Source organism: Schistocerca piceifrons, chromosome 5, assembly GCF_021461385.2.
Source record: "Schistocerca piceifrons isolate TAMUIC-IGC-003096 chromosome 5, iqSchPice1.1, whole genome shotgun sequence".
Classification (NCBI taxonomy): domain Eukaryota; kingdom Metazoa; phylum Arthropoda; class Insecta; order Orthoptera; family Acrididae; genus Schistocerca; species Schistocerca piceifrons.
In genome coordinates, this window is record NC_060142.1 from 670,869,577 (window position 1) to 670,881,453 (window position 11,877).

Here is an 11,877-nt window from a genome sequence, read left to right on the forward strand (position 1 = left end):
CTCATGTGGACTATGTCGACCAGCGCTCCTTGCCGGAAGGCTGCAGTGTTTACACCGCAGAACTGACAGCCATTTTTCGTGCCCTTGAGCATATTCGTACCAGCACTGGAACATCCTTCGTCATTTGCAGTGACTCGCTCAGCAGTCTACAGGCTCTTGACCAGTGCTACCCACACCATCCCATTGTTGGTGCCATCCAGGGGTCCATCCACGCTCTTGAACAGCGTGGTCGTTCGGTGGTGTTCATATGGACCCCGGGACACGTTGGGATCGCGGGAAACGAACTCGCCAACAAGTTAGCCAAAGAGGCTACCCGCAAACTGCCGTTGGAGATCGGCCTCCCAGAAACTGATCTCAGAACCGTTTTGCACCGTCGGGTCTTTTGGTTGTGGGGAGACGAATGGCGCACTCTGTCTGCACCCAACAAGCTGCGGCAGGTAAAGGAGACAACGACTGTGTGGGGTTCCTCCATGCGGGCCTCTCGCAGGGATTCTGTTGTTCTGTGTAGGCTCCGCATTGGCCACTCTTGGCTGATGCATGGTCATCTGCTGCGTCGAGAGGACCCCCCTCATTGTCGCTGTGGTGCGAATATGACGGTGGCCCATATATTGTTGGACTGTCCTCTTTTAACAGCCCTCAGGCGAACTTTTAATCTCCAGGGTGCTTTATCATCTCTTTTAGGTGACAATGTCTCTATGGCAGATCGGGTTTTAAGTTTTATTCGCGCAAGTGGCTTTTATAGGTCCATTTGACTTTTGTAACATCACCCTCTTTTGGGCTGTCTCTTTTAATTAGTTTTGTGTTGTAATTCGACTCCACCCTACACTGTTAGGCTGGAGGTTTTAACGTGTTGCAGTGTGGCTGGCTCATCCTATTATTTTCGTGATCAGCCAGCCACAGTCCTCTGCTGTGCAGCTTTCGTTCCTTCTGCCTTTGTTCTCTATGTTGTTTTTGTTGCTGTGCTCTGTTTTCCGTGTTGTCTTACAATGGACCATGGGGCTTTTCTTCCCCTGGAGTTTTTCTTTTAGTGCTTCGCCTGCCTGGTGGATAGTTTCACTCTGCTCTGTGTTTTTATGAAACAAGGGACCGATGACCTTTGTAGTTTGGTCCCTTTAATCTTTACCCCAACCAACCAACTCCCTCCTCGGAAGTTTGGAGTTGGCTTCGACGGTTCTCAGGCGCGCCTAGTTTCTCCCCGGTCTCTGGGCTCACTGTCGCGCATGACACATTAGTGGACCCCGTCGCAATTTCTAACTCGTTGGGTAGCACTTTGCTGAGATTTCGAGCTCTTCAAATTACCCACCAGCGTTTCTCCCGAAGAAACGTGCAGCGGAAGTGCGACCTCTTGCTTTCTCTTCTCAAAATCGCGAAAGCTACAATACTGTTTTCTCCATGCGGGAACTCCAACATGCACTCTCTTCTTCTTGCTCCTCCGCCCCAGGACCGGATGGTATCCACGTCCAAATGTTGCTGCATTTATCAACCCATAGTCTGTGTTACCTCCTTCGCCTTTATAATCGAATTTGGACCTACAGTACTTTTCCCAGACGATGGCGGGAAGCTATCGTCGTTCCTGTTCCGAAACCTGGAAAGGACAAACATCTCCCTTCTAGCTATCGCCCCATTTCTCTCACGAGTAATGTCTGTAAGGTTTTGGAGCGTATGGTGAATTACCGTTTAGCGTGGTGGCTGGAATCCCGCAGTCTTTTAACACCTGCCCAATGCGGATTCCGAAAGCATCGTTCTGCAGTTGACCTTCTTGTTGCTCTCTCCACTTATATCATGAACAATTTTCTCCGGAAACGCCAAACAGTAGCAATATTTTTTGATCTGGAGAGAGCATACGATACCTGTTGGAGGACAGGCATCCTCCGCACACTGTTCTCTTGGGGCTTTCGAGGTCGGCTGCCCCTTTTTCTTTGCGAATTTATGGCAGAGCGCACATTTAGGGTGCGGGTGAACACTACTCTCTCCCGTACTTTCTCCCAAGAAAACGGGGTACCCCAGGGCTCCGTGCTGAGTGTTGTACTGTTCGCCATTGCCATCAATCCAATTATGGATTGTCTCCTTCCTGATGTCTCGGGCTCCCTCTTTGTGGACGATTTTGCGATCTTCTACAGCTCTCAACGGACCAGCCTTCTTGAACGACGTCTTCAAGGATGTCTCGATCGCCTCCACTCTTGGAGTGTCGAAACCGGCTTCCGTTTTCCTCCCAGTAAGACTGTTTGTGTTAATTTTTGGTGACGTAAGGAGTTTCTTCCGCCCTCCTTACATCTAGGTCCTGTCAACCTTCCGTTTTCAAACGTCACTAAATTCTTGGGTCTTATGTTTGACAGAAAACTGTGCTGGTCCTCCCACGTTTCCTATCTTTTGGCTCGCTGTCTGCGATCCCTTAACACCCTCCGTGTCCTGAATGGTACCTCCTGGGGAGCGGACCGAGTTGTCCTTCTCCGCCTCTATCGCACCTTAGTGCGCTCGAAATTGGACTATGGAAGCATAGTCTACTCCTCTGCTCGGCCGTCTATTCTTCGGTGTCTCGACTCTATCCACCACCGTGGATTACGTTTAGTGTCTGGAGCTTTTTACACCAGCCCTGTGGAAAGCCTTTATGCTGAGACTGCTGAACCTCCGCTGTCCAATCGGCGAGCAGTCGTTATGCTAGCCATCTGTCTTCCATGCCTGCTAATCCAGCCCATGACATTTTTTTTGACACCTCCTTTTATGTAGGGTATGCAGGCCACCGCTCCTCCCTACTATCACCGGGAGTCCGCTTCCGTCAACTGCTCCATTCTCTTTCCTTCCGCTTTCCTAAAACCTTCTTGACAACTTGGGGTACAGCACCGCCTTGGCTCCGTCCCCGGATCTGCCTGCTCCGTGACCTTTGTCGATTTCCCAAGGATGGTACCCCTTCACTTGTTTATCGTCGGGCATTTGCTGCTCTATGTTAACATTTAGTTATACCGACGGCTCGAAAACATCGTTAGGTATAGGGAGTGCCTATATTGTTGGCGACACCCCAAATCACTTTCGGCATCCCGACCAGTGTTCGGTTTATACTGCGGAGCTTTACGCTGTTCTCCAGGCTGTCCACTACATCCACCGCCATCAGCGGATACAGTACATTATCTGCTCAGATTCTCTCAGCTCTCTCCTCAGTCTCCAAGCTCTTTATCCTGTGCACCCTCTGGTCCATTGGATTCAGGACTGTCTGCGCTTGCTCTACCTGGGGGGCGTCTCGGTGGCGTTCCTCTGGCTCCTGGGACACGTTGGTATCTGTGGAAATGAGGCGGCCGATATTGCAGCCAAGGCTGCAGTCTCTCTTCTTCGGCCAGCTATTCAATCGATTCCCTTCGCCGATCTACGGAGCGTTTTATGTCGTCGTGTTGTTCATTTATGGCACGCGCATTGGTCGACACTTCCCCATAATAAATTGCGGGATGTGAAAGCTCTTCCTTGTGCTTGGACCTCTTCCTCCCGAACGCGTCGTCGGGAGGAGGTAATTTTAACTAGACTCCGGATAGGGCACTGTCTTTTTAGCCATCGACATCTTTTAAGCAGCGATCCTCCCCCACTCTGTCCCCACTGCTCTCAGCTGTGGACGGTAATACACCTTTTGAGTGAGTGCCCCTATTTTAATCCGTTACGCTCCTGTCTACAGCTATCGCCTGATATATCGTAGATTTTAGCAGATGTCACGCGCTCAGCCGACCGCGTTCTCAAATTTATTAGGGCCAGTGAAATGGCGTCAGTCATTTGAAGCTTTTTTTGGGGACAACCAACCCCTTTCTATAGTGGATTTTTAAGCCTTTCTTCTGCTTTTAGTTTCTCCAATTTTATGACTTTCGTTCCCATTGCTGCTGGTTTTCAATTTTGGTTTTTTACTGTTTCCTAAGTCACGGACCGGGCGCTAATGACCATAGCAGTTTTGCGCCCTACAACCAAAAAAAAAAAAAAAAAAAAGTTCTTGGACGCTGGCATAAAGCCACTGTCGTACCCACACCTAAGCCTGGTAAGGACAAAAACCTTCCTGCTAGCTACCACCCTATCTCTCTTACCAGCTGTGTTTGCAAGGTGGTGAAACATGATTCATGCCCAGCTGGTATGGTGGCTCGAGTCTCGCAATTTACTGACGTTTTGCAGTTGACCATCTCGTTACTTTGTCCACCCATGTCATGAATGGTCTTTTGCAGAAATCCCAGATTGTGGCCATGTTTTTCAATTTGGAGAAGGCATACACCACCTGCTGGAGAACTGGTATCCTCCATACTCTACATGTGGGGCTTCCGTGGCCACCTGCCTTGTTTCCTTCGGGCATTTTTAAAAGACAGAGTTTACAAGTTGCGTGTGGGTACTACCTTGTCGGACACCTTTATCCAGGAAAACGGTGTGCCTCATGGGTCCATCCTGAGCGTCGTCCTCTTTGCTATCGCCATTAACCCTATAATGGCCTGTCTCCTGCCGGCATCTCCGGCTCCCTCTTTGTTGATGATTTTGCCATCTATTGCAGTTCTCCACGGACCTGTCTCACTGAGCGACGTCTTCAGTGATGTCTTGATCGTCTTTACTGCTGGAGCATCAACAATGGCTTTCAATTTTCCACTGACAAAACTGTTCGTATGAATTTCTGGCGACCCAAGTGGTTTCTCTCACCAACTTTACATTTTGGGCCTCTTTCCCTTCTATCCGTTGAAAGTACAAAATTTCTGGGGCTCATGCTGAATAGGAAACACTCTTGGTCTTCCCATGTGTCTTAACTGGCAGCCTGCTGTACACAGTTCCTCAATGTTCTCAATTGTACTTTCTGGGGTGCTGATTGAACCACTCTCTTCAGTTTGTACTGGTCCCTTGTCCGTTCGAAACTTGACTGTGTGCTTTGTTTATGCTTCTGCATGCCCATCCCTCCTACGCTGTCTGAACACTATCCACCATCATGGCATCCATTTGGTCAAGGGCGCCTTTTACACTGTCCTGGTTGAGAGTCTGTATGCTGAAGCTGCTGAGCCACCACTGTCCTACTGCCGTGACTTTCTCCTCAGTAGGTATGCATATGTTGCCACCCATCCTGTGCCTTCGTTGGTGATTCCTTTGATCGTCAGTATGGGGTGCGTCCCTCTTCTCTGCTGCTATGGCGGCTTAACTTCACACTACCTGCAACTTCCCTGGTGGGTATGAAACCTTCACCACCTTGGCTTCTTAACCTTGGCCTTCATTCACTTTCTGAGGACACTACTCCAGCCTCAGTCTACCACCTTCAGTTTCATGACCTTCACATGAACCGTCATGATAGTCCCTCTGTACACATTAATGGCTCTCGGACTGACTGTGGGGTTGGTTGTGCGTTCGTCATTGGCAACTGTATCCTTCGATGTCGGCTTCCAGCACCATACAGTATTTACAGCAGAGCTCTTCGCCATGTATGAGGCCACAGAGTACATCTGGCGAAACATTTTCAATTGCGTCCTCTGCTCAGACTCGCTCAGCACCCTTCAAAGTCTGTGTGCGCTGTACACATCTCGTCCCTTATTGCAGTGGGTCCAGGAAAACTGTCACTTGCTCACTCTTCGTGGAGCCAGTGTGATGTTTCTGTGGGTACCTGGTCATGTCGGTCCGCCAGGAAATGAGGCTGCTGCTAAGGCTGCAGTTCTTGTACCTCAGCCTGCGAGTGCCTATATTCTCTCCGATCTATGTTGCTGTCTGTCAGACGGTGGTGTCCCTTTGGCATCGCCAATGGTCCTCCCTTCATGGGAATAAGCTCCAGCTTATTAAGCATCTCCCAGCAGCTACCCCATCACTTTGTACACATTGTGCTTAAGTTTTAACTGTCCGCCACTTCCTGATGGAATGCCCATTTTTTTAACCGTTTGTTCCCTCTTGGGTTTGTCATCTGATTTATTGGCTGTTTTAGCGAATGACACGCAGGCCGAAGCAATATGGCGAAGGCCATTTAATTTTTAGTTTTGGACCTCTGTTTCTGTATGGTGCCTTTTTAGCCCATTTTCTACATGCTTGTTTTTAGATGTCTTCTATTATGTCAATTGGGACTGACCTATAGTCATTTTTTAACTCCTCTTTGTCTTCGTGTTCTATAGTTTCGACTTGGGCGCGTATGACCCCAATTCTTTTTTGCGCCCTAAAACAAAACAAAACCAAACCACCTTAAAACTGTTAACATCAGTAATTAGAGATAGACTGCAGAATGATATAGAAATAGCAGAGCAGTAGCAAGAATTTGTGAAAAAACTGGAGCACAGTAGATCCTTTGCTTTCACTTTGACAGATGTAGAGAAGTCTGTAGAATTTAATAACAGCCTATCGCTGTTACATTGACTTGGCAAAAGCTTTTGATAGGATAGAAAAAACTGATGAGAGTACCAATGGTTTTTGTGAAAATCATGGAAGATATACAAGAGTTGGAACTTAAATAGTGGCAACTATTTATTCACAACCGATACAAAAGAGTTACATGTTTTCACCTGTTACTGTCCTTCAAAGTAGTCACCAGCGTTGTGTAGAACCCGTTGCCAGCGATGTGGAAGGCATAGTATACTGTTAGCAGAGCCTGTTCTGTTGATGGTGCGAATGGAGGGGTCTACTGCCTGCCGAATCTCTGGAACTGTTCTGAAGCGAATGCCACGAAGTGGTTCCTTCATCTTTGGAATCAAATCAAAGTCACAAGGACTTAAGTCTGGGGAGTGTGGTGGATGGTACAGTACTTCAGAGTCCCATTGACCGAACAGAGCAGCCACAGCTTGTGCTGTATGTTCCGCGCATTGTCGTGCAAAATCATGGGTGGGTTGCTGTCAATGCACAGTATTACTATTTGTTTTTGGAGCATCACCTGTGATCTGCTTTGTGACATTGGTTTGATTCCAAAGATGACGGGAGCCTTCGTGGCATGCACTTGAGTACTGTTCCAGAGATTCGACAGGCAGTAGACTGTTTCATTTGCACCATCAACAGAACAGGCTCTGCTAACTGTATACTGTGCCTTCCACATTGCAGGCAATGAGCTCTACACATCATTGGTGACTACTTTGAAGGACAGTAACAGGTGCAAACATGTAACTCATATGCATTGGTTGTGAATAAATAGTTGCCACTATTTAAGTTCCAACTGTCGTATATAAAGGTAGTCAAACAAGAATTAAAACACGTGGATTCACCAGTAAAGTTATACTAGATAGAGGAATTTGACAAAGACTCATTAAGCCTGGACTGCTGTTCAGCTTAATAATGGATCACATATTGATACTGTAAGAAAGGAACTGGGTTGTAAAATGGGAAATAAAGTTATAAATATATGATACTGCTGCTGCTGACGTACCAATAGCAAGTGAGGTTAATTTACAAAGGTTGCTTTACCAATTTAATAAAACAGCTAAGCTGTATACCATGGAAATCTCATCTTGTTAGATGTATGATAATATCAAAAACACCTGTAAGATGTAAATTAGCAGTAGATGGTGTCAGTTGAACAAGTGATGAGCTTTAATTATCTAGGGCCTGTTATCACCGACTCTAAAGATTTAACCATGGAAGTAAAAAATGGTGACAGAAGTAACCAGATGCCTGCAAAATACTGTACGGAGAAACAAATTTGACAACTGGGAGAAAAATACAGAAAACAATGGTGCAGCCTGTTAAGACAATAGCAGTTGAAGACAGATCCAAGAAGTAACAATGTTAGACAAAAGAGCAAATGTATCAATAAGGGAACAGCATGAAATAAGACATAAATAAACGGATGAAGACAAGAAAAAGAAATTTAAATGACCATGCGGAAAAGATGGATTCCAGAAGACTAGTTAAAATTTGTAAATATGGATGATAACACAAGAGATGGGACACAGTTTGTCAGATACATCTGTGGAATGAGGCAGACAAACAGGGGCAACCTGAGTCAGCAGAAAAAGAATAAAGAGCTAGTTGTATTTCAGAACAGTAATAGCTTCTGAATCCATGCTGTGTCATAGATTGTTGTCATAGAGGTAAGTCATAATGTTAGAGCACAGCATATGTTCCAAAATCCTAATGCACATCAAAATCAGTGACATGCATCTGTTGTTCAGTTGATGACTACTCTTTCTTTTCTTGGTTATTGATGAGCCCTGTGCAACATTACTGTCTTTTGGTACATATCGTTTGTTGAGTGAGCAGTTGTACACAATTGTGAGGTGTGGTGTTATTATACAAAGGTAGCTTGAAAGGTTGTTGGACTGGAATAGAAACAAACAATTTACCTCATTGAAACTTTAGTGTAGTCTGTCTGTTTGCTAATGCACTAGTTCAGCAAATGTTCCAATGTGTTGATCCCATCTCAAAAACTAAATTTCTCTGTGACTGCAAAATAAACATCAACTTTGACTGCCAGTTATTCATTTGAATATAACCTCCATCTACCAAGGAAAGTTTTTAGTTTGGGTAAGAGATGGAAGTCTCATGGAGCCAAATCAGTGAATTAGGTGTGTGTGACAACACATTGTATGTATATTAGTTCATGTATTTTTGCCATGGCAATGACATTTGTGGTTGGATGTGCGATGTCTTGATGGATGGTGATTTTCAACCTAGCCAAACCGGGCGTTTCTTCACATATCTATTTCTGTAGTTGATCGAGGAGGTTAGTTTAGTATTGCCTTGTAATTGTTTGACCAGTGGGCAGATTATCAGGAGAATCCATTTCGCATTCTGGTTGTTTGACTATGGGGTGTAGTAGTGGACCCAAATTTCATCTGGGATCACAAACTGATGCAAAAAATCTTGTTGATTGCACTGAAAATGGGTCAAACACTGTTTAGACATTTCCCATCTGCTGCTCATATCCAATTCCAATATGATATACCCATTCTGATGACATCCTTACAGCTTCAGCAATTTCTCGCACTTTGTCGACAATCCTCAATGACCATTTTGTGCAGTTTTGCAATTATTTCTGCATCTCAAGTTTAAAGTCGTTTGCCCTCTTGGCAGCAGTTGACCATGAAGGAGCAGACTTCTCCTGTGTGTTCTGAAAATTGGCATGAACGTCCTTTTTCATAACTTTCTATACGAAGTATGGTACTTAATCACTGCTCAAATCTCAGTTTTTTCCCGCCTTCATTAATCACTACACAGGAGCAACAGACGTGTGCATTGCAGATATCTACCTGAAGCACAGATGTCACATGTTTACTTGTAAAGGACGGCCTATTATTACACTGGAAGCGTGTTGTGCTAGCACTGAAATCTGGTGGTGATTGCGCAAACTTCTCAAGCTGCCCTTCTGTCAGCACACTTTGAAAGGAACCTAGTTAGTATTCAGTCTGGACTAGAAGAGTTGTCTTTATTAAGTGATTTAAGTTGCTTCATTATACCAATGATATTGACTAAGATACTGATGTTGGCAGTTGTTTCTAATTCAAATCCTGGAAAATTTACTCCATCTTCTTTAGTGAAAGAATTTTGGAAAACTCCATTTCAGTGGCATTGTCATTGTACCTGGGCTCCTGTGGCAATATGATGGTTTTGTGTAGGAATGTTGTCATTATAGACACCATAAAACATTAAAAATCTGAATATTAGACCAAGGTGGGGAAAACAGAGGTTTTTATTTGGTATTTGGAAGAGCAGTTGAATGGAATGGACAGTGTCTTGAAAGGAGGATATAAGATGAACATCAACAAAAGCAAAACAAGGATAATGGAATGTAGTCTAATTAAGTCGAGTGATGCTGAGGGGATTAGATTAGGAAATGAGGCATTAAAGTAGTAAAGGAGTTTTGCTATTTGGGGAGCAAAATAACTGAGGATGGTCGAAGTAGAGAGGATATAAAATGTCGGCTGGCAATGGCAAGGAAAGCGTTTCTGAAGAAGGGAAATTTGTTAACATCCAGTATTGATTTGTCAGGAAGTCATTTCTGAAAGTATTCATATGGAGTGTAGCCATGTATGGAAGTCAAACATGGAAGATAAATAGTTTCGACAAGAAGAGAATAGAAGCTTTCGAAATGTGGTGCTACAGAAGAATGCTGAAGATTAGATGGGTAGATCACATAACGAATGAGGAAGTATTGAATAGGATTGGGGAGAAGAGAAGTTTGTGGCACAACTTGACCAGAAGAAGGGATCTGTTGGTAGGACATGTTCTGAGGCATCAAGGGATCACCAATTTAGTACTGGAGGGCAGCGTGGAGGGTAAAAATCGTAGAGGGAGACCAAGAGATGAATACACTAAGCAGATTCAGAAGGATGTAGGTTGCAGTAGGTACTGGGAGATGAAAAAGCTTTCACAGGATAGAGTAGCATGGAGAGCTGCATCAAACCAGTCTCAGGACTGAAGACAACAACAACAACATGTGAATATCACTATGGAATCCGCAACAAAGAAAATTTGTCATAGTGAATTTGTTTTCACCAACTTGCAACCAAAATACCTTATTCCTTGTGATCTAGATCTCCAATATCTGTCACAAACCTCTCACCCCACCCCACCACAGGGAAGGGGTGTTAGGCATAACAGCAGTGTCATGCTCGATACAGTTACATGATAGTTAAAGATTAATTTTTGTGGTGTTCTTATTCATTTGTGTTTGTGCATGCATGTGTTCATACTGTTAAAATAATTTACATATTTTTGCAGTACACCTTGTACAATGTTGGTACAAGTGCAGCACTGGGCATCCAGCTGACTGACAATAGCTTTCATCCAGACTCTTTTGCTGTCGTTGGTGGTCAGCTGAGTATCAAGCTGGACAGAATTGCACCGGGCACTAATGTGTCACATGTTGTGGTTGTGAGACCAAAGAAATTTGGATACTTCAATTTTACAGCTGCTGAAGTTAATTACCTGCCATCGGAAGATATCTCAGAAGTAAGCAGATTGCACTTTCATTGGCACCACCCAGTAATTTTTAGTTACAGTGTTCCATCCTGGACTGGTAAACTAAGTTACTGAATCAGGCTCAGCTACTATAACAGTTAACTGTGTTAGAAATTGTTCAGATTGTTGGTAAAAAATTTGGTTTGCTGAGTTTTTTGATTGAATTCATTGGTTGCTTTTCGTAAATGCAATATAGTTGAGAATTCAAATTTGTTCATGCATGTTTTAAGAGGCATTGATTGCAATGTTAAATGCTTTGTTGTAATTTCATGTATAAACAAATAAGAAATGATTTTGCATGTTTGGCATTCTGAACTTGTCTGTTGTAACTGTTGTTGAAACTGTCATATCTGTAGTATTAATTGGTGATCTGTCATTAATTAATTTACATTAACAGTTGCAGGTTGCTGCAACAAGTGAACCTGGTGAGGGACTGATAATCCCCTTCAAGGATTATGATAAGAAGTTCTCACCCCATGTTGTAAGTGTTTATAATATTTATTTACTAAAATACTGGTTGAATTGACCTCTCTCTCTCTCTCTCTCTCTCTCTCTCTCTCTCTCTCTCTCTCTCTCTCTCTCACGCACAAATATAAATTTGAGAACCGCCTTTGTTGTTGCAGTTGGACTGGGGAGCTTTTGCCGTTATGACCATGCCATCACTGGCTATTCCTTTCCTTCTGTGGTACTCGAGTAAGTCAAAATATGAGAAGCTGACCAAGACAAAGAAGGAGAAAGGAGTGAAGGAGTAACTGTTCAATCACAGTTGTTTGCAGTCAAACAGAATTTTGATAATAAAATTAATTTATAAGACTGAAAATGTTTTATTTTTTTTTAAAAAGGATAACCTATGTATTTACAGTAACAGCATTGAATTATATCTTTCCAGTGTAACTCCTATTAAAGCTTGTCAGTAACATCATAAGAAAGCCTCCAAAGATAGATCCTGGATGGACAGATACTTTAGATTTGGCCGGTCTATTGACACCATACTCACTGCCCCCAGTTGTAACAAAGCTT

General features: G+C 44.0%; 1 protein-coding gene across 1 annotated transcript in view; it reads left to right on the forward strand.

Moving 5' to 3' along the window:
* The window catches only part of LOC124798255 (translocon-associated protein subunit beta), a 28,119-nt gene extending 16,442 nt beyond the window's left edge, over positions 1-11,677 (forward strand). The window contains exons 2-4 of the mRNA XM_047261574.1: positions 10,618-10,848; positions 11,255-11,338; positions 11,481-11,677. Of these exons, the coding sequence (XP_047117530.1) occupies positions 10,618-10,848; positions 11,255-11,338; positions 11,481-11,609 (444 nt within the window). The 3' untranslated portion in view covers positions 11,610-11,677. The remainder of the gene's footprint in view (positions 1-10,617; positions 10,849-11,254; positions 11,339-11,480) is intronic.
* Positions 11,678-11,877: the final 200 nt, after the last annotated feature.